The following is a 26,054-nucleotide window of genomic DNA, read 5'->3' on the forward strand; positions in this document are numbered from 1 at the left end:
TTGGGCTTCTTTCTCGAGTTGCTCCAATCGATTTTGAAGTGCTTCTATTACTCCTAGATTTGATGAATTTTTGTCTTCATTGGTTTCTGGAGTATCTTTGAGTATTGTGTCCGCGTTTTTATGCGGCGTTCTGTCTTCCAAACCTGAATCGTGGTCGTTGTCATGGTCATCTGCCATGTCAATAGGATGACTTCCAGGTTCCCCGGTAACGGCGCCAATGTTCCGAGGGTCACCTGAAACTGTAGGTCGATCTCGAACGAGACCTTCTGTGTTGGTCGGAGCCGACGTGTCCGGCAGGTGTACAGCGGCCGGAGCTGGTGTGTCCGACTTGTTGGACTTGGTGGTGATGCTGATCCTTCGTCCCCGGAGGGTGGGGGTACCTGCAAGGGACTCCGATGCTTAAGTTAGCAAGGGTATTAAGCAGGTATTGAGTAGAATCAGAGTATGAGTTATACCTGGGTGCTCCAGTGTATTTATAATGGTGAGATGTGGCCTCCTGCGGATAAGATAAGTTAGTTATCTTATCTTATCTTTATCTTATCTTTAAGTGAGGTCATCTTTAAGGGAACCGCCTTTATCTCTATGGGCTTGGGCTGCCCTTGGATTTGGGGCGCGTTCCTCTATTTGGGCCCTTCATTTGGGCTTTCCTGTGACTTGGCCGAGCTCTTTGAGGAGAGGTCGGGTTGTCCTGACCTGAAGAGGTCGGTCACTTTGTCTGTCGAACATCCCGGGTCGGACAACTCGACCCAGGGTATGAACAGAAGGTGTCCATGCGAACAGGTCGGTTTGCTGTTGTAAAAAGGTGGTGATGGCTTCCAGTTCTTTCCCGCTGACCGATTTTCCTACAAAGGTAAATTTGTTATGGTCATCAGTGAAAAACACTTTTTGTAAGTCATCAGATGGTGAAGGTCTCTCTCGGAAGTCGACTCTTGGATCTAGTTCGGCCAGTGCCGAGTTGTTGTTGTTAATGTTGACATTGTTGACCCGCTGTTGTGAATGATTTTGGAATTTCATGCTGATATTGTAGCGTTGTTGTGCTTCCTTATAATCTCCATGGATTGTCACGATATGATCATCCTGCACAGGAAACTTAACACACAGGTGAACTGTAGATACAATTGCACCGAACTTGTTTAAAAAAGGTCGGCCAAGTATAAGATTATATGGACTTATGCAGTCTACTACTAAATATTGAATGTCGCATGTTTTTGAAAGAGGATGTTTACCTAGTGTGGTTTATAACCACACCGACCCTAGTATCGGAACTCGCTCACCCGAGAAACCGACTAGGTCTCCGCCTGTTTTTGAAATGTGGAATAGAACAGGACGTCAGCGCTGCTTCCGGGATCCAGGAGGACCTTCTTTACTAATAATTCTCCCAATTGTAGGGTGATGACAACAGGGTCATCTAGGTTCTGTATATTAGAATTGAAGTCCGCATGTGCGAATGTGACTTGTGGGAGTGGGGTGTTGACCTTAGTTCCACCGCCTGTGCTGTCCACCGAGCATATTGCTCGGTATGATCTTTTCCTAGCTGAATTTGAGTGTCCTCCGCTGGCGTATCCTCCTAAAATATAATTAATTATACCTCGGGGCCTTTCATAATTACTCGGTGTTGCCTTTTCTTTGCCCCGATGTGGTTGTTCGGGTAGGTCATTGGTTGTAGATGTGGGACGTTTATGCATGTGGCCTCCAATATATTTGTCGAGGTGGCCTTGCCGAGCCAGTCTTTCCAAGAGGTCTTTTGCCACCACACAGTCGTCGGTAGTGTGGCCGTGCTTTTGGTGGAATGCGCAATATTTGGATTTGTCCACGTTCTTAGCATCTTGATAGGTGCCATCCTTCCTTGATGGTTTGATTAATTTTGAATTTAGGATTTCTTTTATGATGTCCTCGCGTTTGGTGTTGAACTGCGTGTAAGAATCAAATCGAGGAGTTAGCTTAAAATTTTTCTTACTGCTTTGGACCTTGTCGTCTTCTCTGAAATGTGTTTTGTCCGACTTTCGAGCTTGTCTAAGTTCCACGATATCAATTCGGCCTTTGGCCTTTTCACGGAACTCGGCGAGAGTCTTCGGCTTAGCCACAGCAATGGTTTCTTGGAACTTTCTAGGCCGGAGTCCGCTTTTGATTGCGTGAAGATGGACCTCAGGGTGAAGGTCTGGTATGCTAATGGCGACTTTGGTGAAACGAGTCATGTAATCCTTCAGGCTTTCATTTTGGCCTTGCTTGATTGTATTCAGATAATTCGAATCATGAAGGTAAATTGCAGATCCAGCAAAGTGTTCTTCAAATAGCTTCGCCAGCTGCTGAAATCGCGAGATAGAACCTGCAGACAAAGCACACAACCAATCAAGTGCAGGACCGTCTAAATAATTTGGAAAACAACATCATTAAATAGTATCTGATGCACTATTGACGATCATTATTGATCGGAACTTTTTGAGAAATATCTTTGGGTCTCTGAGCCCATCATAAGGTGTGAGGATTAGTGGCAGGGTGAATCTCTTCGGCAATTCGAAGTTCACCACTTCTTCTGTGAAGGATCCTACAAGTTCGTCGGACTCCTCCTTTTCATCTTCGGGTTGAACTTCGTCGGCTCGAATAGTCTCCGAACATGAGAGGGCTGGGAATGATGCTCATTATCTTCTGGTTACTGGTGATGAGTGTCGTTATGTTCTATTCGAGCATGGTTCAGTTCAGTGATTTGAGCAGCCATTATTTGATTTTCGTCGGCCATTTGTTGGTTGGCTTGTTGTAGCTCAGCTACCATCCGCATAAGTTCGGACAGTGAGGGAGGTGGTGCGTCAGCCATGGGTGCAAGTGAAAACAATGGGACCAAAAGAATTTTATATCCTCGGCCCCACGGTGGGCGCCAATTGTTCTTGCCTGTAAAATAGATGGCCTTTAGTGACAAATGTTTACTGAGCTATGACCTTGGTGGCTGAGTCGTCCAATCCCTGAGTCCGAGCTTTCTTCTTAATGTGACGTGCGCAGTGTGAACAAACGAGCGGGGAGTGTACCTGTAAAGGCACTCCAAAGCTTAAATCAGTATTTTGCACTATATCTCTCAAGAAAATATTTTACCTTGTTTTATATGGAAAGTTGCTCGTCCGTTACGCTTTTAGCAGTAAGGTCAGTTACGAGAAGGTGGGTAACGTATCTTAATTGCGCACCGTTTTATCGTCGGTTATGATGGGAGCATTTATCTGACTGAGTTATGGCTCATAAATAGAGGAGCTATAACGGATTATGCCGAATTATAGCTCGTTTATGACGACCATATCAATATTGTGTTGAGAGATCATATAATTTCTACTCTTCAAAAAAAAAAAAAAAAAAAAAAAAAAAAAAACAGCGTCATTAAACTAATATATCTCAAAAAACAAATAATTAAATATTGCTTTGTCATTTAAAAAAAAACACACGTAGTATTTCATAAAGATAAATAAAAACCGAATTAATGATTTACTCATGAATTGAGCGAGGCTATATGATCCTCCAGGTCTTAATCCAAAAATATTAAAGAGTAAATATTTAAATTTGTCTTCAAATAATTTTATATCAAATTTTTTAATTTTTAATATATTTTTATTTTTTTAAATTTTTAAAAATTATTTTTGTTAGATAAATTAATTTACTTTTAATCAAATTTCTAATAAACGTTTTAGATAAATAAATTTTTAATAAAATTACTATAAAATACTTAAGTAAAAAAAATTTAAAACAAATTACTCTTATTTTAAAATGAAAAAAGGATTACGATTCTATTTAACACAATTAGTGTTCGAAAACTTAGAAGAGAAAAGTTTAAAAATTAACAATTTTAATTTATATTGATCAGTATTTTTAATCAATAATCTAATACATTTAGACCAACAGTATAACACAATATTTTTATCTATTATTTTTATATATTACTAACTAATTGTTGATTAATAATAATAAATTTTGCCGACTTTATAATATTATTGTTATTTGTTAAAAACCAAATTATTAGATCCGAAAATTTTTTTAAGCTAATTTAGGCATTTATTCAAAATTAAATTGTGTGAGGAAACATTTTTTTTTTTGTTGCCAGACGAATTGAATAATTTTTAATTTTAGGCATCACAAATTCATATATATTATATTCTTATACATATAATACTTAAGTATTTTCATTCACTATTTAGTCTCACCTGAATTTTAAATCTAAATTAATGAAGTGTGTCGTGTGATGTACGAGTATGATAAATTTAATAAAAAATATTTAATATTAAAATATTATTAGATTAAATATTTAACATGAACCTTTTATATTAAATTGGATCATAGCAATAAAGAAATGTGATTTTACTTATTAGAAAAATGCAAGAGTATATAAAATAAAATAAAAAATACAATTTAATTATATAGTGAAATTGTAAATAAAATAATATAATATTAAAGTCCCATAAAAGAAAAGTTTATAAATCAGCATAAATACTAAAAAATCTAAAGTCAAGCTACAACCCAATTTGTATTATAATAATAAACTTGATTTTTATTTTTTCCAAATCATAAAAATTATACAAAATCATCCCATCATTTCGATTATTTTTCAATTTTTACATTTGTTCCAAAACTCTTATGTACCAAACCCATTGTTCTTTTTTTAATTTTTTCCCTTTTTAAGAAAAAAAAAAGAAGGAGAAAATATTTTGAAAGCTTTAATACCAGAAATTGAAATGCTGAAAAATAAAATAAAATATCAATAAAAATAAACAATGACAACCAAACAAAATTGTTATAAGATGAACATGAGATGAATTTTCATCAATTTTTTCTCCAAAAATAATGAACAAAAATTCTCACATATCAAGACAACATCATTATTAAGACAAGTGATTTCTCACCATGAGAATGGTTAAATAAAAAATTGAGAAGATAAACTTAATATGTTATAAACTAAATTGAATCATATGAGAAGAAAGGTAAAAAATATTTAATCCATAATGCAACACTATTCAATTTATCTGCTCTCATCCTATATTAATAGAAGCTAATAGAGTCTGTTCTTCTTGAGATTAACTTCTTATCATCATTTCTTTTTTTTTTTCATCGACAAAAATAGTCTAAAACGATGATATTGGACTCAGAGCACTTACTAAAAGGCACGGACATAGTGAAAAGTAATTTCATAAACTGATATGTACAATAATAACTTTCATTCAAAAAAAAACCGCAAGATACTAAAATATTATAAAAGATTGACATGAGTACTATATCAGAAGGAAGATGAGAATGAAATTTGAGTTTGTGATTTATATAAAAACATATACATCACGTTTACCAACTATCGTTTTCCATAAAGAAAAGGCTTTAACCATCAGGTTTTATTAATTCAAAGAAACATTTTAATAGATTGCCCAATGCCCACGTACAACAAATAATCGTTTCATTTGTATTTACTACAGCAAAAAAACTCTAATAGTAAATTGAAATTAGGTTAAATAAATTAGCAACTAAAAATATAAATTAATAGCCCAATAACCAAAACATTGTGTACTTAAAATAATCTATTTTTTCTGGACAGTGTTAACCTTTCACTCTTAAGGTTTGTGATGCTTCCGTCATAAATTACCAGAGCCTTTAAATTGAAAATATTCTCTATAATTCGCTTCCCATCAAAAGCATAAAAAAAATTGTTGAGAGAATCTCCTTTTTCAAATATTGCCTTGATATTGTAAGAATACTCAACTTAGTCCGTTATAGATATTATGGAAATCTGAAAAAAATATGATTGAATAACATACCTATCCAAGGATTCTCCCAATAATAGCACAAACTGATTAAAAAGTCTAAAGGCCGAGTCCAAATGAAATTCACCGAAATTGACTGCTCAAGTTGTATTATGTTAATAATTTTCTCCTTATTTTATATTCTATTGTAACAATATTAATTCAAAATAAGATGCACGCAATATTAAGCATAGAAAGAAGTATATAATCATGTAATAAAATTAACATAAATATAAAATTTTTAAAGTTTCCTAAGGTACAAATTGCCCTAAAGCTAATTAGTTCCTTTGTCTAAAAGAAAGGAGAACCTGGCACCATCTAAAAGTTATATTAAACAGGAAATCAACGTCAGCAAAATCGCTCTTATACTTGATAGAGGCTAGTAGTGCCATGTACTAATTCGGTATTGGCACTCTGGATAATTATAATTATAAACACTATTATATATTTTACTAAGGATGATCATTATTATCCTCTTCTATTTTCTATCTTTCACAATGACATCAATAAATGAGAAAAGCAAAAAGTCAATGCAGAATCTAATTTAAAGGCAGAAAACAAAAGTTTTAAATAGAGCAGTTAATTAAACACACTTAAATAGCAAATATACCGATGTTCCCATCAATTACTCTGGGATAAAGCCCTAAACCTTGAAAACCAAATGTAAAGGCAATTCAAAATAGAATGTATTTTGAATGCAACAAAGCTTAAATCTTGGTGGTATCCCATAATTTGTTCCACAATTTTTTTCAAATGGTTCGTGGGGGGGGGGGGAAGAAATTAACCCAGTTTTAGAAGGAAAAAGACCCAAAAATCAAACATTGAAACTACCACCTTGAAGAGTAAAGAACATAGCCAAGCTTGAGAGGAAGGAGAAGAGATACGGTAATAATAAGCAGAAGAATAATAATAAGAAAAAGCAAACAACAAATTTAAGCAATTGAACAAAAAAAATAACTACAACAGAATGGATGCAAACCTTCCACAGTAGCTATATAGCAAGGACTTCTTTTGCCTTAGTTCCTAAATTACACTGAAAATACAAAAGCCAGACATCAAAAACTAAAGGAAAAATGAATAGTTCAGGCTGCATTACTTTGAAATCTTATTTGATTTTATATATTGGATATAAATTGAATATAAAAGGGAAAGAGATTAAAACCTTTTAGCGAAATGTAAATAGAATTCCGACAACAACAATGAGGTTATGAATTTTCTGCATCAACAACTCCACACCAGACAAAGAAGACTCTGCACAACAACAATAATATTTCAAATCTTACCAAAATTAGAACATATACCTCAGATCAAATAATAAGGAACACACTTAATTTCATAGAAGGCGCATTTTATATAAAAAATAATATTGAAAAAAAAGAGGAGTATGACTATATGAGTAGGAATAAAATTAGAAATCTTATATATACTTTGATTTGAAGAAGACGACGACTACTTACATAAGCAGAGCATACAGAATCATCACACCAAGACCGTTGCTGGCCGCTCCCGGTGCTACAACTGTGACTTCTCTTTCGTGCCGTCTATCGCCATCGGAATCATCCCATTGTTGTCGACGCCAGTATGCATCTCTCGCTCCTCCCTATCGATTCTCTACTTTTTTTCCTATGCTTCCCTGCAACAAATACCATGCCATAATACCATCAAGAACTCTCCGCATGACCAAGAGAAGACAGAGAGAACAAAAATAAAAGAAAAAAAAAGTGATGCAGAGAGATATATAGATCTAGGAGAGAAAGACATGAGAGAAGATAGAGAAAGAAAGACGGTTATGGTAAGAAGAAAATCGAAAGTTGATTATCTGAGAGATGGATTGAATGCTTGATAAGTGATGAGTCCATATTTGATGATATATTTTGACTCAATTTGGATGGATTCTAGCACATGAACTCATACTTAAGCACCAAAATAGCATACTTTTGTGTTTTGTCCCCAATTTGATCCTAAATATGAAAACATACAATTTTGTGCTTGAAATGAGAAATTTAATTCCACTTTTATTCCATTTGATGCCATGACATGTTCGCTGAGTGATTCCAGGCCTTAGAGGCAAGAATGGATAGCCAAAAATTGAAGAAAGCATGTACAAGGGAGAAAACATGAAGAAAATAAGGAAAAGCACACACAGCGAAGTGTGTGTGCGCACAAGCACCTGTGCGTATGCACAGGTCAACTTTCAGCCAAGTGTGTGTACGCACACATCTGTGCGTACACACAAGTTCCTGTACGTGAATTCATTAATGAAACACGTGCTGCACGATTTCTGAGGGCTTTTAGCCCATTTTGGAAGGCTTGGATGCTGATTTTATATGCTATATGAAGGGGAATTCAACACATATGAAGAGGGAGCTCACTTAGATAGTTTTAGAGAGTAATTAGGAGTAGGAGTAAGAGTAGTGTTGCATTGCTCTCTTAGGGTTTCATTTCCAATTTCCATTGTAGCATTTTATAGCAAGCCTTGATTTTGGATTTTGCTTCTTTAATTATAAGTACTCTCAATTTCATCTTACATTATAGCACTTTTATTTTCATTTCCTTTGGTTCAAGTTACTTTGTTCATATTTGCAATTTTGCGTTTCTTGAAGTTTTGATCAATGAATTTCATGTTTTATGTTTCCTTTTATGTTGGATTGTTTGTTTATGCTTGGTTTTGTTGATAGTTGGTTATAGTTTGCTATTTTTCCTTGTAATTTTTCATGTTTTACTTTTATGCACACAAGGTGTTTGTGAAAATGCCGAATCTAGATTTTGAGTAGATTTTCCCACCTTGACTTGTGGTTTGAGTTCCTAGGATACTAGAGTCATAAATGTCTGACATTTAGTGGTAATTCTTAGGTAGTTAGTTGACTCTTGCTTCCATTGACGCTAGCCTTTTATCAACTAGTTTGGTAAGTTGGCTAGGACTTATGGATTAAGGTCAATTATGCTTGCTTGACTTACTCCTCGATGTTTGGGGTTAACTAGGTGTGATTGACTCATCATAATTATCATAGTTGTGGTTATGGTGATGATAGGATTCCTAGGATTCTCATTCCCAAGTCAAGGCTTTTCATTGCATTTATAGCATTTTCACTAGTTTTGATCTTGTTTTCTCTTTACTTGCATTAATTCCCAATTTTGATCATTTCTTGGTTCTTTTATTACTTAGTTCTTTTAATATTTTATTCTTTGATTACAAAATCCCTTTTTGTCCTCTTAGCAACCAAGGAATTAACACCTCAATTGCATCCTAGGGAAGAACGACCCGAGGTTGAAAGACTCTCGATTACTTTAATTTGAATTTAACATTTGATCTTGAGAGTTCATTGTTGGTTTAGACTATACTACTAACGAATTGATTCTTGATTCTAAACCGGTAGAAAAACTCTCATTGTCAAATTTGGCGCCGTTGCCAGGGAATGCAATTGAGTACTACCTTTTGGTTGTTGTAAATATATCAATAGTGTGAATATCTTACTTTTTGGTTATTTGGTTATATTTGTTAATAGCTAAGCATTTGTTTTTCTTGTTTGTTGATGTCTTTTGTTTTTTTTCTACTTTTTCTATGAGCTATCACCCTTGTTGCTTGGAGCTTGGTTGTGATTGTTTTGTAGGGTATGATGAATTCCAATTGGGTTGTATTTTGGAGTGGAAAAAATGATGGAAGGAAGAGCAATCTTTCCCATACTACAACAAGCCATACTCTCCCTTATTTGAATACCAAATCCAAGGATATGAGAGATACCCCATACATAACCCCCAACCACCCAACCTTCAAGTACCACCACATACACCTCCATGGAATCAAAATGTCTATACACCTTGTTACCAACCATATGAACCATCACAATCTTATACACCACCTCAATACCCTCACCCACATAATGCACCTTCCAACTTTACAACCTTTCTCCCAACCTTTGAACCTTCTCTTCCACCAAAATGTGATGTTTTTCAACCCCTGCCCCAAGAAGAACAAGACCTTCAAGCATGCTTCCAAGAGCAAGAAGGGTTCCGAAGGACGCAAGGGGATTTCATGGCTACCATAGCTGAGGCGGTGAACCGCTTAGCCTCACTACGCTCAAGCAATTAAGACATTTTCCTTGAGGAATGTGGAGGAGCAACGAAGGAGTGTAGAGAGGAGGAAAACATGGAGCCTCAAGGGAAAGAAGAAGAACTAGGACAAGAATTGCAACATGAGGAGGAAGGTAGAGCTAGTGAACCGGAAGAGGTAAATGGAGAGTTGAGGAAATTTGATCAAGAAGTGGATTGCATCAATAATGATTTTTTGTCCACCTTAGTCAATTCTCTCAATGATCTAGAAGAATCCTTCTCTCTTGAGTATGAGAGAGATAGGAAGAGCTTGAAAAGAGTGATGAGGAAGAGGTGATCATCCAAGAAGTAGGAGCTTTCATACAAGAGTTTACAAGAGTGACTCCAACCCAAGGACAATTTGAGTGGGTAACAATATCTCTGATGAGCTTTATAGGCCCGCATCAATTTGCTCTCTTGGAAACAAATTATCAACTAAAGGTGCTTCTTGGAGCATTGAATGATGAAGAAAAGGGTGTTGGTTGCAATAGGAATACAAGGTATAAATGGTGCAAGGTCCAAATTGGAGGAGTCCACATTCAAGTGGGTGCTCCGATGGTGATCCAGGAGGTTGTTCATCCAAGGGCACAAGTGAAAGTTAACAAGAGGATGATAGAAAAACTAAAGTGTGGGATCCGGGCATACGACTCTACAACCAACAATTTTGGGTCCAAATTGCTTGCTTGAGTTTTCTTGAGAGCTTGATGTACTTCGTTTGGGATCCCGGAGGATTTTTGAAGAGCAAGCATGGTTGGCAACTCAAGGATGGATGGAAGCACAAGCCTCCTTGATGTGAGCTCCAACCAAAAGTCCAACGTGAGGACTTAAAACCAAAGTGCTAGGTGGGAGACACCCCACCATGGTAATATCCTTCCAACTCTTCTTTCTTTTAGTTTTGTTATTGAATTTTGTCTCTTTTGTTAGCTTAGTTTGATAGAATTCTAGGCTTGATTTTTTTGCATTTTGATGTTTACTAGGTAATTTTAGTAGAATAATATGTTTTTGGGGTTTTAATATGTTTTGAGGCTTGAAAAAACTGTTTTGGAAGTCATTTTGGTGCCTTAGAGGCATTAAAAATTTTGCTGAAACAGGGCAGTGTGCCCACGCACAAACTTGTGCCCAGGCACACTTTCCCCAAATTTTGACACTTGTGCGTATGCACAGGTCGCAGAACCCCTTCTGTTGGGAGCATTCACACGCGCTGTGCGCGCAGACCCCAAATTTTTTTGCTCTTGTGCGTGCGCACACATGCTTGTGCATACGCACAGATGTCCTTTTACCCTTTTCTTAAAAAAAATCGCTTTCTATGCATGCGCACAGTCCAATTTTTTTTCAAGTGTGCGTACGCACACTCTATTGTGCGTACACACAGGTCGCGATCTGGGCGTTAATAAATAAGGTTGCCCTGTTTCGCCCCTCTCTCTTCTTTCTTCTCTTTTCTCCTTCTTTCTTCTTCTTTCTTCTTTCTTTTATTTCTTCTTCCTTCTTTCTTTTCTACTCTCTTTCTTCTCTTCTCCGGCGAAGCTCCATCGCCGTGAGCCTCGCAGTGGCTAACACAAGTGCCACTGTTACCTATCTTTTTCTTTTCCATCCTTCAACTTTTCAATTTTCTTGTTTTAATCTTCTTTGTTATGTTTAGTTGCTTGCTTAATTCCTGTTTTCTTTATTTAATTTTGGTACTCTAGCTTAAGTTGTTTAATTGTTTGTATGTTGCATTGCAAGTGTTCAATTTTGACTTAGGGGTTGTTGATGCTTGAATTTTTGCTTGAATTTTGGCTTGAATTTGTTGAATATGTGCACTGCACTCCATGTGTTTGACATAATGCCTGAATGAACTTTTTGTTTAATTCATATGTTGTCATGACCATATGAGTTAGACTATATCCTTGTTTGGCATTCTAATCAAGAATTGTGCACTTTTAAATGATTATGATGATTGAAATTTCAATAATGTACTTGTTTAATGCTTCGAGTTGCTAGCACCAATTTGACATAAAGATTGACATGTGTTTATTAATTGGTAAAATTTTGAACAAGTACATATTGAACGTAGTGAATTGAATTGAATTGCTTGTTCATCATGGTTTTTAAGTCAATATAATCACATCACAAGGTATTTGCTCCTTATTAATGCTTTGCATTTGTTTGAGTTAACTTGACTTGATTCTTATCAAGACTTGTCACTTTTTGTAGCAAGCACCTTCCCATTTGATTATTGCCTTATTCTTAAGGATGAAAAAGTAATTTTCTTTTCATCATTGCATTGGTTATTGTTTGTTGTGCTATTTTATACCAATCTTGAGCTTTCACTTGCACAATTTCAATATCCAATATGTCCTACATTCAATTCACTCTTGTTGTAGTTGCCTAAGTTTGTTTGTGTTTAATTGATACGTATTCATTTTTTGCATCTTAGGCCATTTAATTGAGGAACTCATGCTTAAATTTTAACTGTGTGGATGTCGTTTTCACTGGCGGTTGTGTGTGTTCCAACCGTGTGGTTATTGGAATACACACGTGGCTCATCATTTTTATCATACCACACCACTATGCAAACCTCCTCAATTGGATGTTTATTTGCTCCCTCCTTCACCTTTTTTGTGCTACTTGCCATATGAGTCCTAATTATACTTTATTCATTCTTTTCGAGGATGAGACATAAAGGCGAGGAGCCGGGAGAGGAGAAGAACACCGTGGACGAAGATGCTGAGAATGCATTGGACTTGGCGATCTCCACACAACCCAAGCCCCCGCATTCGTCAGCTGACAGTGGAGGAGCGTAAAGCTTCATTCTCCCCGGATTGTGTTCGTGCACGGAGGACCGTGCAACACTTAAGTGTGGGGAAGGATTCGTCATTTTTGGGGCATACACTTTCTTTTTCCGAACACTTTGCACTTTATTTTTGTATTAGATTTCTTGTATATATATGGAGTGTTATTGATTGTTGCATTGCATTTTCTTCTAGTATGTATATCTTAGCTTATGCATAGTTTATTTCTAGCTATTGCATGTTACATTTTTGCATCTTTTTCATAGTATATATTTTATAGATAGAAGTTGTGATTGGATGTTGTGAATAGTATAACACCTAGTTCAATTTTGGTCCTAATTGTTCATGTTAGTTTTTAGTTGTTGAAAATTAGGAAGAGAACTAGAAAAATTTTGAAAAATTGCATCCATCACATCATACATACATATAGAAAATAATTTTGGTAAAAAACAACAAGAATTTTCAAGAATTTTATTTTTAGGGCATTCTATTGAATTGATTTGAAAAATTATTTTTTTAAACTTGCTTGAATGAATTTTTGTGGAACATAGAAGAGAGAAAGAACAAAATACCTTGGGAGATTTGTGCCTTAATGAGTGATTACAATTTATAACCACCAATTTTATTCATTGTGTGATATATCTCTTCTATGATTGTGATCTTGGTTTTGCTTGATTCTTTATTTCCAATGTTTAATGTTTTGAATGCATTTAACATGATTGAGGCCATTTTTGAATTAAGCTCACTCACCCATATAGCCTAACCCTTATATCTACCATTGTTAACCCCTTTTGAGCTTTTTAATCCCCTTTGTTCTAATTGTTAGCACATCACAACCTTAAGCAGAAAATCATGATTTACCTTGATTTGTATCCTTGATTAGCTTAGGTTAAAGTGTGTGTTTCATTTAAGTGTGGGGGAAGTTTTGGGAAGCATTGGTAGAGAGAGAGAAAAAATTTTTTGTTTTGGTTACTTATTGAAAATTTGGAAAAATGGGTGCACATTCATGTGTCAATTTGCTTTAACCATAAGAAATAGAAAAGAAAAAAATGAAATGAAAAAATAATAAGAGGGGACAAAGGTTGCCCCAAAGAAAAAAAATGAATGAATAAGGAATCCATATGTGGATTTGAATAGAAACCAATGCATGAATGTGTGTGAAAAGAAGTAATAAGTGGTTAGAATTCATTTTTGTGATTTGATTGATATAGGTTGAGTGAGATGCTTAAACTAATCAAGGATTCAATCATTTTAGTCCACTTAGCTATATCTATCCCACCTTGACCGTAATCCCGTTACAACCATATGAAGTCCTCATGATAATTACATTCATGCATCACATGTTTGTTGATTGTTAGATGAAAAGCAAATCCTTGAAAGCATGGTTAGAGGAGACTTGAGTGAATTGACCCTAAACACCGAGTGATTAGAGTGTACACACACCTAGTGAGGGTTCAATTACTCAATTCTATGTTCCTCTATCTCTTATCATGTATTCTTGCAAGTTGCTTCATTTTGATGAGTTGAATCAATTCTTTAGATTTTGGTTGCATTGGATTATTTCCTTGCTTAGCCCTATTTGTCTATACTTGCTTGGGAATTTGATTGTTTGTTTTCCCCAACTTCATAGGAAACTATAGATAGATATATAGGTATAAATAGTATATACATACTTGCATGCATATAGGTAGTTGCATTTAATAAGTTGATTACCCCTTTTTTATCATTCTCTTTATTGGTTTAGCATGAGGACATGCTATTGTTTAAGTGTGGGGGAATTGATTAGTCCATATTTGATGATATATTTTGACTCAATTTGGATGGATTCTAGCACATGAATTCACACTTAAGCACCAAAATAGCATACTTTTGTGTTTTGTCCCCAATTTGATCCTAAATGTGAAAACATGCAATTTTGTGCTTGAAATGAGTAATTTAATTCTACTTTTATTCCATTTGATGCCATGACATGTTCGCTGAGTGATTTCAGGCTTTAGAGGTAAGAATGGATAGCCAAAAGTGGAAAAAAGCATGTATAAGGGAGAAAACATGAAGAAAATAAGGAAAAGCATACACAGCGAAGTATGCGTGCGCGCTTGCCTGCGCACAAGAAAGAATTTCCATGTGTGCGTGTGCACAAGCACCTGTGCGTACGCACAGGTCAACTTTCAGCCAAGTGTGCATACGCACACGTTTGTGCATAGGCACAGGTCCCTGCACGTGAATTCATTAATGAAACACGTGCTGCTCAATTTCTAAGGGCTTTTGGCCCATTTTGGAAGGCTTGGATGCTGGTTTTGGATGCTATATGAAGAGAAATTCAACATATATGAAGAGGGAGCTCACTTAGATAGTTTTAGAGAGTAATTAGGAGTAGGAGTAGTGTAGCATTGCTCTCTTAAGGTTTCATTTCCAATTTCCATTGTAACATTTTATAGCAAACTTTGATTTTGGATTTTGCTTCTTTAATTGTAAGTACTCTCAATTTCATCTTAAATTATGCACTTTTATTTTCATTTCCTCTGGTTCAAGTTACTTTGTTCATATTTGTAATTTTGCGTTCTTGAAGTTTTGATCAATGAATTTTATGTTTTATGCTTCCTTTATGTTGGATTATTTGTTTATGCTTGGTTTTGTTGATAGTTGGTTATAGTTTGCTATTTTTCCTTGCAATTTTTTATGTTTTACTTTTATGCACACAAGGTGTTTGTGAAAATGCCAACTCTAGATTTTGAGTAGATTTTCCCACCTTGGCTTGTGGTTTGAGTTTCTAGGATACTAGAGTCATAATGTCCGACATTTAGTGGTAATTCTTGGGTAGTTAGTTGACTCTTGTTTCCATTGACGCTAGCCTTTTATCAAATAGTTTGGTAAGTTGGCTAGGACTTATGGATTAAGGTCAATTATGCTTGCTTGACTTACTCCTCGATGTTTGGGGTTAACTAGGCGAGATTAACTCATCATAATTATCATAGTTGTGATTATGGCGTTGATAGGATTCCTTGGATTCCCATTCCCAAGTCAAGGCTTTTCATTGCATTTATAGCATTTTCACTAGTTTTGATCTTGTTTTCTCTTTACTTGCATTAATTCTCAATTTTGATCATTTCTTCATTCTTTCATTACTTAGTTCTTTTAATATTTTGTTCTTTGATTACAAAACCCCTTTTTGTCCTCTTAACAACCAAGGAAGTAACACATCAATTGCATCCTAGGGAAGAACAACCCGAGGTTGAAAGACTCTCGGTTACTTTAATTTGAATTTAACATTTGATCTTGAGAGTTCATTGTTGGTTTAGACTATACTACTAACGAATTGATTCTTGATTCTAAACCGGAAAAAAAACTCTCATTGTCAATAAGGTTGTGCATATTTAAAATTCAAATTTTAATTTCAAATTACATGCAAATTTAGTTGGAATTAAAATTTGAAAAAAATGTAAAAGAACAGACATCAGGAACGTATTGAAAATGAAGATGAATACGTGAAATAACCTGGATAGAAAGATAAAGAAAAATATAAAAAATATCAAATCGCTATTGTGCTCTCTTTCATAGTGTCACTGCATGTGCTGTGGCCGTGCGACTTAGTACTTTCCATGATTTGCTCTCTTCCGCGCTGCCTTCTCCGTGTCTATCACCACATCATCGATGACCACCACAAACTCCGCCGGACTCACTGCAACACCACCGCCATATTATGATCCACCACCATAGCTGTCACAACCTCATCCACGGCCGTAACTTTGCCTTGGTGCGTACATGAATTCGATAATCTCCACCTCCAACTTAAATTAGGAAGAAGAAGAAGATTATACAAAAATAGAATCAGTGAATGGAGGAGAAAAAAGGAAGAGGAACTGAAGGTGAAGAAGATGAAGAAGGAGAAGAACCGAATAAGAGGAGGAAGAGATAAAACTGAAAGCAAAGAATGGAGAGAATCATAATTTTGATTTTGAATTCAAAATTTGAAATTTGAAAATTTCAGGTTATTTGTACATATAAAGCAAATTGAAAAAGGAGGATAAAAAGCTTAGATACAGTCATAAAAAATGTGGTGTAATGAAAATAGTTTGATGCAAGTCGTATTATGGTAATAAAAATCATGATATTGATGACCGAAGGCATGGAAATTTTAATGATGAACACACTTATCAGAAATTGAGAATGAACCTGGAAGATGACACGTAAGAATTTCACTATGAGAATCACCTTCTTTTCAATGTATGTTATAGGATACATACGTTAAAAAAAAATATGATTTGTCACTAAATTAGAGCCACATTCCACCTATGAAGTCATGGTGCTGAATTCTTCTCTAGAGTTGCACCCAAGCTAACAATTGTAAATTTTGTTGTTGGAGTTAGGAGTGTTAATAGATCATATTGGACCGGATTTAATTAGACTTAAATTTGGCCTTAAAAGATTAGTGAGTTTATTTTGATTTGATTCGAAAACAATCCAAAATAAATCGAATTAAACCAAATCTACCCAATATAAAATTAATATATACAAATTTGTAAATTTTATATAACAAAGTAATACAATTTTACTTTTGAAAATTAAATTTAATAAATATTATCATATTTATATTAAAATAAATTATTTTAAAATAAAAATAATATCATATAATATAAAAAATATTAATTAAGATATAGAAGTATAATATGACATTACTAATTTCACTTTAAAATATATATTTTTACTATAAAAAATGATTTCGGACTAGGCCGAGTGACCGGAAGCATAGTCCAAAATCGACCCGAAAAGGACACTAGAGGGAAAAAAAAAAGAAATTTGAACTTGGTAAAATATGCTTGGGTCTGGAGCGGGTTTTGGGCCGGACCGGGTCTTGAACACCTCTAGTTGGGGTCCACGTACCCACTACACTGGTCAGCACCCCATACCTTATTTTCTCATTGGGCCTCAAGAGGCCCACTTCAATGACTTGGAATCAAAGACTATTCATATGCTGCCATAGAATGTGGACACCTCTGGTCTGCCATGGAGACTTATATATTATATAAGTTGGAACCTTTTGATGGACTTTCCCCTTTTGGTTATAGGACGATTCTTCATATGTGGCCCACTTTCAACACATTGAATACCCACCTTGATTGGCCAATATTAGGTTCTCTTGTAAAAAGTTTCCAGAAAAGTGAATCAAAATTAGCCAAACAGCACCACCATAATAATTGATTCAAATATCTTCATTCTTCATCATCTGGCTTTTCATATGGGTTCATGGAAGGGCTGAATCAACCTAAGTTTGGTAATTAAAATTGCAAGTAGTTTTAAATCTTTTGAAGTCTTAATTAACCTCTATTTTCACCATAAAATCTTGAGTTATATAAGATTAATTGATTAGTACCCAATATAATGTTAGGAAGTTTCATTTTCTTTATCTATTTTATAGGCTATATACCTATATTTAAATAAATATAATTATATTAGTTATTTTGTATTTGACGTATATAGGGGCCGGTCTTACTCCTGTTTTAAACAATAAAAAAATTAATATTACTTACTGATTTATTTGAGACTTGATAAAAATAAAATAAATTCTATTTTACTTAAATTTATAGAATTTAATAAAAATTAATTAAAATCGTGATTATAGACTATTTTAGGTCATTTCTAAAATCGTGATTATAGGTCTTTTTTTATCATAATTTTTAAAAAAAATCGTACCAAAAGTGTTTTTTTAGGTCACGGCCAAAAACAATAACCATAAAAGGTTTATAGTCACGATTTTTTATTGTGACAAAAAAAATTGTGGCTATAGACCAAAAATATTGTAGCGTCAATAACAAAATATAAATAAAATTTTAAAATTTTAATCTCTAATTTACTAAAGTTATTTTTGCAACCCTTAGCCATAGAATTACTATTTCTAATAAGGGTTTAACAGATTTTGGTTAAGAAAGGTAAAAAAAAAAAATCATACATTAGGAATATAAATTAAAAGTTTTGTCGAGATAGAAAATTAAAATTTTTCCATTATATTCATGGATCCACATCAAGAATTAAGGTATGAATTTCTTTCTATGAGGTACGATTTTTTGAATGGGCAGACAGAATAAACATTTCAATGATGATTTGTATACTAAAATGGAAGATATAATTGGAACATATGCATATGCAAGTACAATGTAGGGAAGGACATGGAATAATGTGAATAACGGAAAGAGAGTTGAGGAGTTACGTGATTCACAAAGCGTGGAGCATGGGACTCTTAGGAATTTATATTACACATTACTAGTGATGAGGGAATTAATTCTATTTTGGTCTATAAACTTTTCAACTAAATTTACAAGGTGCTTTCTATGGTATCTATTGTGGTACCATGAAGAAGTTGGTCAATAAAATGTAGACATCTAATTTTTTTTGGTGACTTTTTATTGTTTTTTTGGTGACGTGTAGACACTTAGTTTGAGTACATAAATTTTGACTTTGAGTTACTATATATTAAACATGGTAAAAAGATTAACAGTTAAGGTAAATATTCTAAACAAGAATTAAGGAAAATAAATTTAAAATGCTAAAAAGTTAGAGAAAAAATAAATGTTAGCACGCACATCATCCATGGATCCAGAATTATTACATGAGTTAGGATTTCATAGGTTTGGAAACACCGATCATTATAGCAATTATTGGCTATTCACATCGCGTTGTCTGTGATCCACCCGGAAAAGAGGAAAAGTGGAAAATCGGCATTGACTCATAGTTAAAATTTTTTAAATTCTAAATTAACGGAAATATATTTAAATTTACGTATGTAGCTGCAATTTTTGAAAAAAAATCTACAAAATTTAAAAAATAGTGCTAAAAAGAATCAACAAATTTTTAAAAAAATAGTGTTAAAATTTAAAAAATAACAATATAAGTAAAACAATTTAAAATTTAAAAAATAACAACCTAAGTACACTCAATCTAAGATTTAAAAAATAATAACTTAAATAAAATAATTTAAAATTTAAAAAATAATAACCTAAATAAAATAATTTAAAATTTAGAAAATAACAACTTAATATAACAATCCAAATAAATAATTTAAAATTTGAAAATAACAACCTAAGTAAATAATTTATAATTTATAAATATAAATCTAAAAATTTCTAGTGACGACACCTAAGAAATAAACTCTCAGACTCAACGTATGAGTGCCACGTCAGCATATGAGCTCCCCTATTTGTATAACAACCTAAGTAAATAATAATTTATAATTTAAAAATATAAATCTAAAAATTTCTAGTGACAACACCTAAACAAATAAACTCTCAGACTCGACGTATGAGCGCCACGTCAGTATATGAGCTCTCCATTTGTATTACTATAAAGATAAAATTCTTTCTAAGAATTTACAATTATCAAAACAGATTTTAAAATTATTTAAAAATTTCAAACCAATCATTTCGATTACAAGAATCAAGTTGAAAGGAGATTGTATTGTGTCACAAAAGAGTAAATATTATAGATTGTTTTGTGTGTTTGGAAATTTAAGAGATTTAAATGTTCAATATTAAAAATTTAAAATATGTTTTTGAAAAAATATTAAAAAATATATTACATAATTAAAATTTACAACTTTAAAATATAAAAATTTTCATATAATTTTGAATTAATATTACAAAATTTAAATTAAACGTCCATAATTTGTAAAATATGTCACTGTTTATGAATACTAACATAAATAATAGTTTTATAAAAAAACAAAAATCAGAAACTAGTAAAGAGAAAAAACAATTTCGGGCAAAGAAGTGGTCATAGAGGGTGTTTTTCTCTGTTCTTTCTTTTTTATTTTTCCTCTCTTGCTTGTAAATTGGATTTTTATTTTTTAGTCATATATTATACATTGGTTATCTACTAGTTTAGTTAAAAAAAAAATCGAAAACAACCCAAGGTTTAATTTTTGGTGCTCAAATTTTTATTTTACCCTCACAGTAAACTTCTGGCCAGCTGTCACACATCTATTGTGAGTCAACAATTAGCCACCACTAGGCACCATTACTTATGCCACCATAGACCTGGCCAATTTACAAACATAAAGGTAATGAATAATTGTTTTGGCAATGGATCATGTCGGTCACTAGCTAGAACTATCACATCATGGTCATTCATCACATTTTAAAAAAAATCATCATTGACTATAGTCATAGCTTTTCACGGATCCAAAAAATTTTAATAATAAAAATAAAAATATATTAAAATAATTGTTGTCAAATATTAATATTTATATAATAAAAAATTAGAGATATAAAAATTAAAAAAAATTAGCGTGCAATTTTTTTTAAAAAATATCTTTTATTATATATAATTTTTAAAAAATAACTTTCTTTTACTATTTTTAAAATTTGAACTCAAAATATTTGTTAAATTACAAGTAATTTGTTATCCCATATTTTTAATTAATTATATTTTTACACATTTAATAAATAAAAAAACTAATCCATAGGCACTTGACTATTCGACCAACCTAAGTTGGTTAATTAATAGACATGTTAAACCTATTAATACACTAGTAATATTTATAATTTGAAGCTAGAATTATATTTAAGTATCTGCAAAAATATTATTGATTACTCTCACTCAATTAAAAAGTTCATTTATTATAATATTTATAGCAAAAAAAAAAACCTTTTCAACAAAATAACAGTTACAATCAAGACTATTTAAAATTTAAAATAGATAATATCAATTAATAGATAGATAGACAAATAATGTTCTTTCTCATATCAAATTATTTTTAAAGATAAGAAAAGACATTGATAATTTCATGTGTTTTGGAAAATTAAATTTTTAATTTGATAATTAACTAATTGGTTAATTTAAAAAAGTATATTATCACTATTTATTAACTTTTTATTGAGTTGATCTATTTATTTTTAGTTCTAGTACTAAATCAGATTTAACAAGATAAATATTATTGCATGTTAAGTTTAACTAAATAAAATATTTTTTAAAAATAAATTTTACAAAAAAGTCATCTATAATTTACTATATATGGAAATAAAAATAACACCATAATGAAAGGGATTAGAGTTGAATGAGTTTAATTCAATTTCAAAATTTAGCTCATGTGTTTAGCTAGAGTTGTCTAAGTCATTTTGAAGATTATTGTTTTTCTTTTAGGGATTTTGAACCCTTTCAAGTTCAGGAACTGAGAAAAGGGATTAAGTAACCATTTATATAATGTTAGAATTAAGCAGTTCTTATTTGCTTAATAAAAAAAGTTAATTTATAATGTAAGAGTTACTTAAACCGTTATAAAAGTTATTTTGCTAACTAGTGTTTTAAAAATATTGGTTAAAATTAAATTACTATTGTTAGTTTTTTTTTAATCTTTTAACGCGATAAATTAAATATATGAGTAGCTAAATTAATTATTTTTCTAATAGAAACTTTTCATTTTTAAGGACTTAATATAAGTTATATATGGTCTAAAATTAAAAGTTTGATAGTTTTTATAAATATGAGATAATTTTTATTTTTTAAACTAATTTTTAAAATAAATTCGACTCACTTAATTTTTCATATGACATTAGAGCCAGGTTAAAAACTGTTATTGAATCACTCTCACATCACACAAAAATTCAAGTCGTCCTCAAGTTTTATGTTTTAAGTTGTTAGTTGTCCAACTCTGAGTATAAAGAGGTGTATTAAATCTCACATTGCTTATAATTAAAGTATGATAATTCTTATAAATGTGAAATAATTCTTATTTTTTAAACTATTTTTTCGGATAAGTTATAGACCCACTTAGTTTTTCATACTTAACCTATATGTTTAAGGTAGTAATATAAAATTATTATAAACACATTGTTAAGCGATATGGGAATCTAGCCTTTGAATTCAAGGCACCGTAAGGTTCTTGAGAATGAGATACTATTCCAGTATTTCTATAGCAATAATGATATGATGGTTCGGTTGTTACCTCCAGCTAGCTAGCTGCTGATGATATCATGATTAGAAAGTAAACATAGCAATCAAAGAAAGACACAATGCAAAAACTATCACAAAATGAATAAAGGTTATACTTATACTAAGGGATTGAAAAGTGCTATGTGCAGTTGTGCATACAAAAATAGTCATCAAATTAATTATTATGTATTTAATTTGTGTATAAATATATATATATATATATATATATATATATATATATATATATTATTTAAATTATTTTTAATATATATTTTATATTTTAACGTGTATTCCATATTGATAACTGATTTGGTAGCTAATTTTTTGTATAGATCTGATAGAGTTGACATGAATTATTAATTAAAGTGTTCATCATAAATACAAGGCAGCCAAGAAGAAAATGACAAGCATGAAGGTTCAATTATTTAATTTATATCATCACAATGTATGATTTAGGTATTAATTGAACCGCAGAAATTGGGTTAGGTTCCACAACAGCAACACTTAATTTAACTTTGAGGAGCAAGTATATACATGTTTAATTAAAGGCATCAACATTATTGTAGTAGTAATATGATCCCATCATAATAATAAGTAACTAGCTAGCTAGTCTCATATCTCAAATTTTGCAATACCCAAAAAATAATGTTGCCACCAAGGTACATATTCTTCATTTCAGTGTCTCTAGCAACAATAGCAGTGATCTTATTAGCATTGCTCTCACCAGTTTCCCACACCACCAACAATCCAACAAAACCATGGCTTGATCTTTCAATGTACATCCAACAACAACATCAACATGTTGCCAGTACTGAAGATCAAGCATCTTCTTTAGGAGGAGCATTCATGTACCACGGTTTTCTCACTGAGGGACCAGAGAACACATCAAGGGTAGTTGGAAAAGCACAGGGATTCATCATAATCCCTACAAGTAACAACGTTGAACAGTTCCAGCAATATTACTATTATGATTCATCTGCATTCAATGTCATGTGTTTAACCTTTGACACTCCAGAACATTCTGGAAGCTTAAGTGTTGAGGCTAAAGAAGAAGTATTACCTCAGAAAAGTAATAATAAGGGTAGAAGAAGAGAAGAGTTAAGAGTTGTTGGAGGGATAGGTTCTTTTGCATTTGCTCGTGGCATTGCGGTAATTTCTCAAACAGGTGGTGGGCAATCTACTCATGAAAATGGTGTTGCCGCGTCTTATCATGTTAAACTTCAGCTTCAATTTCCAAAGCATAGTTCCAACAAGTTTTTACCATGAATAACTATGCAATTTTAATCACTATGTAGTTGAGGTGGGGAAGGCATTTTTCTGTTTTCTTTACCTGTGCTAAGTTCTAGAAAGTCAAATGTTATAAAATACAATTTGGGTCTTATAATCTTACCCTGAAGTTAAAACTTTAGGTTACTTTAAATATTAATATTTAAATTAAGATAAATACTATGTGATTAACAAAATTTATTATTTATTTTTAACTAATATTTAGCTAATTCTAAACACTAAAGATTACAAATTTTAAGGTTTAAATTTTAATAGTGTAAAAAATAAGGTGTTGGTCTAAAATACTAGCTAATATTAATAAAAGTATTAATCTCCTAATATTTCTCTTAAATCAATAATTAAATAACTTTATAGATGTATATTTTTTCTTACTATTATTGAAGTAATGGTATTTGCATTTTCGGTTGTTGTTTAAATTAAATAACTTTATAGATGTATATTTTTTCTTACTATTATTGAAGTAATGGTATTTGCATTTTCGGTTGTTGTTTAAATGCAAAAGCATTTATAAATATTTTTAAGTTTTAAATTTTGTTCATACAAATTTTTATAATAAATTCAATATTAATAAATTTTATAGTATATAACTTTCATTAAGAGAACTATATTATTAATCAAAATATGTATTTTTTATTTTGGTCCAAAACATGAATAATTTTTCAAATAGAATAAAGTATCGTTTTTGTCCCCAACGTTTGGGGTAAGTCCTATTTGTGTCCCTAACGTTTAAATCGTTCTATTTGTATCCTTAACGTTTATAAAAATGATTCAATGTTATCCTACTATCAATTATACTAACAAATCAGATTATATTTTTCAATTATTCTCATTTGGATGTATTCATTCTTAATTAGGTCTCACTTGGATGTGTTCAATTTTAATATTATACCCACTATTTGTGTTTAGATTCAATTATGTCCCTAGAAAAGTGAATTATGTAAATGTTTTAGGAATTAGTTTTAACTTTTGATAAGTTATTTTTCGGAGTGAATCATCGATTCTATCCAGACATTTGTATTCTAGTTTCAAGAAGACATTTTTAAAACTTAAACTAAAGCGCTCATGATGTGTAATTGGCGGCAGGATAACATTGAATTACTTTTACAAATATTAGGGATACAAATAGGACGATTTAAACTTTAGGGACACAAATAATATTTACCCCAAACATTGAGGATAAAAATGATACTTTACTCTTTAAAATATAAAAAATTATTTGAGTTTTATTTAACTTGTTAAGGTTCATTATCACTAATTAGTTATTAAAAAGGATTTGCTTAAAAAATACTTAAAGAGAAAGACTAAATTTATTTTTTATGTTTTATGTAGATATTAATACATTTTTATTCTTTTTCTATTTTACCCAATTTTTTAAATTCGTCATCAAAATCAAACCCTCAAACTTGTATTCATAAACCCAATATATCATTGGAATTTGAAAATGATCAACTATGACTTATCCAGAAAGTAAAGAATTAACTAACGAAACAAACAAATATTAAAGTGTCTTTCATCATCACCATCAGGTTACATATGTTAAAATTAGTTGGATTCAATTGGTGATCATGTATTATTTAACTGAAAAGTATAACTCTTAGAATGGTTATTCAATAGTTTTTCCTGTTGAAAAATGAAAATTATCTAGTTCGACTAAAAAAATCTGCATTAATGATAATATAATTTTGTGTAAGAGATTTGGAACTATGAAATCCTGGAGAATAATATATTTCCAAAAACAAGTAATTACATTCATAATTTTATGCACATAGGCATAGTTTAGTCTGCTGATAGCGGTAACATCCTACCGCACAGAGTTTTATGCTTAAGTCATAAAATAGAAGTGGCGAAGTATTACGATCTCTAAAAATAAAATTTAGTACATATAGTATTGTGAAAGGTGTTTATAACTAGGAGCCTTTGAATAAAAAGGATAAATCAAAGCCGTTAAATAGAAAAGCGCAACACTCCAATCGATAACGTAACAAACCGACAAAGGATAGACTAACGCGAAACCATAAACAAAAGAGTACCAAAGATACGAATATCAAGACTCAAGACCCGATTTACGAAGATAATCGGTTAGAGCATAAAAGTATACATATTCATATAAACATAAAGTAAGAAAACCCAAGGAAACCCCAAGGACAAACTACCAAAACATGTTCTCCAAAACAACCTCTAGGAGGAGTCAAAACAGTATGTATATATACATTATTTAATGGAGATA

At 32.1% G+C, this 26,054-nt stretch overlaps 2 protein-coding genes across 2 annotated transcripts; one reads left to right on the forward strand and one right to left on the reverse strand.

Moving 5' to 3' along the window:
* Positions 1-1,286: 1,286 nt before the first annotated feature.
* LOC130981299 (uncharacterized) lies at positions 1,287-12,705 on the reverse strand. The gene is made up of 2 exons (XM_057904898.1): positions 12,507-12,705; positions 1,287-2,365 (listed from the first exon to the last, which is right to left on the reverse strand). The coding sequence occupies exons 1-2, from the start codon at positions 12,703-12,705 to the stop codon at positions 1,287-1,289; spliced, it is 1,278 nt and encodes a 425-aa protein (XP_057760881.1).
* A 10,480-nt stretch (positions 12,706-23,185) lies between these two features.
* LOC130981300 (uncharacterized) lies at positions 23,186-23,806 on the forward strand. The gene has a single exon (XM_057904899.1). The coding sequence runs from the start codon at positions 23,186-23,188 to the stop codon at positions 23,804-23,806; it is 621 nt and encodes a 206-aa protein (XP_057760882.1).
* The last annotated feature ends 2,248 nt before the right edge of the window (positions 23,807-26,054 follow it).

Source organism: Arachis stenosperma, chromosome 5 (assembly GCF_014773155.1).
Source record: "Arachis stenosperma cultivar V10309 chromosome 5, arast.V10309.gnm1.PFL2, whole genome shotgun sequence".
Taxonomy (NCBI): domain Eukaryota; kingdom Viridiplantae; phylum Streptophyta; class Magnoliopsida; order Fabales; family Fabaceae; genus Arachis; species Arachis stenosperma.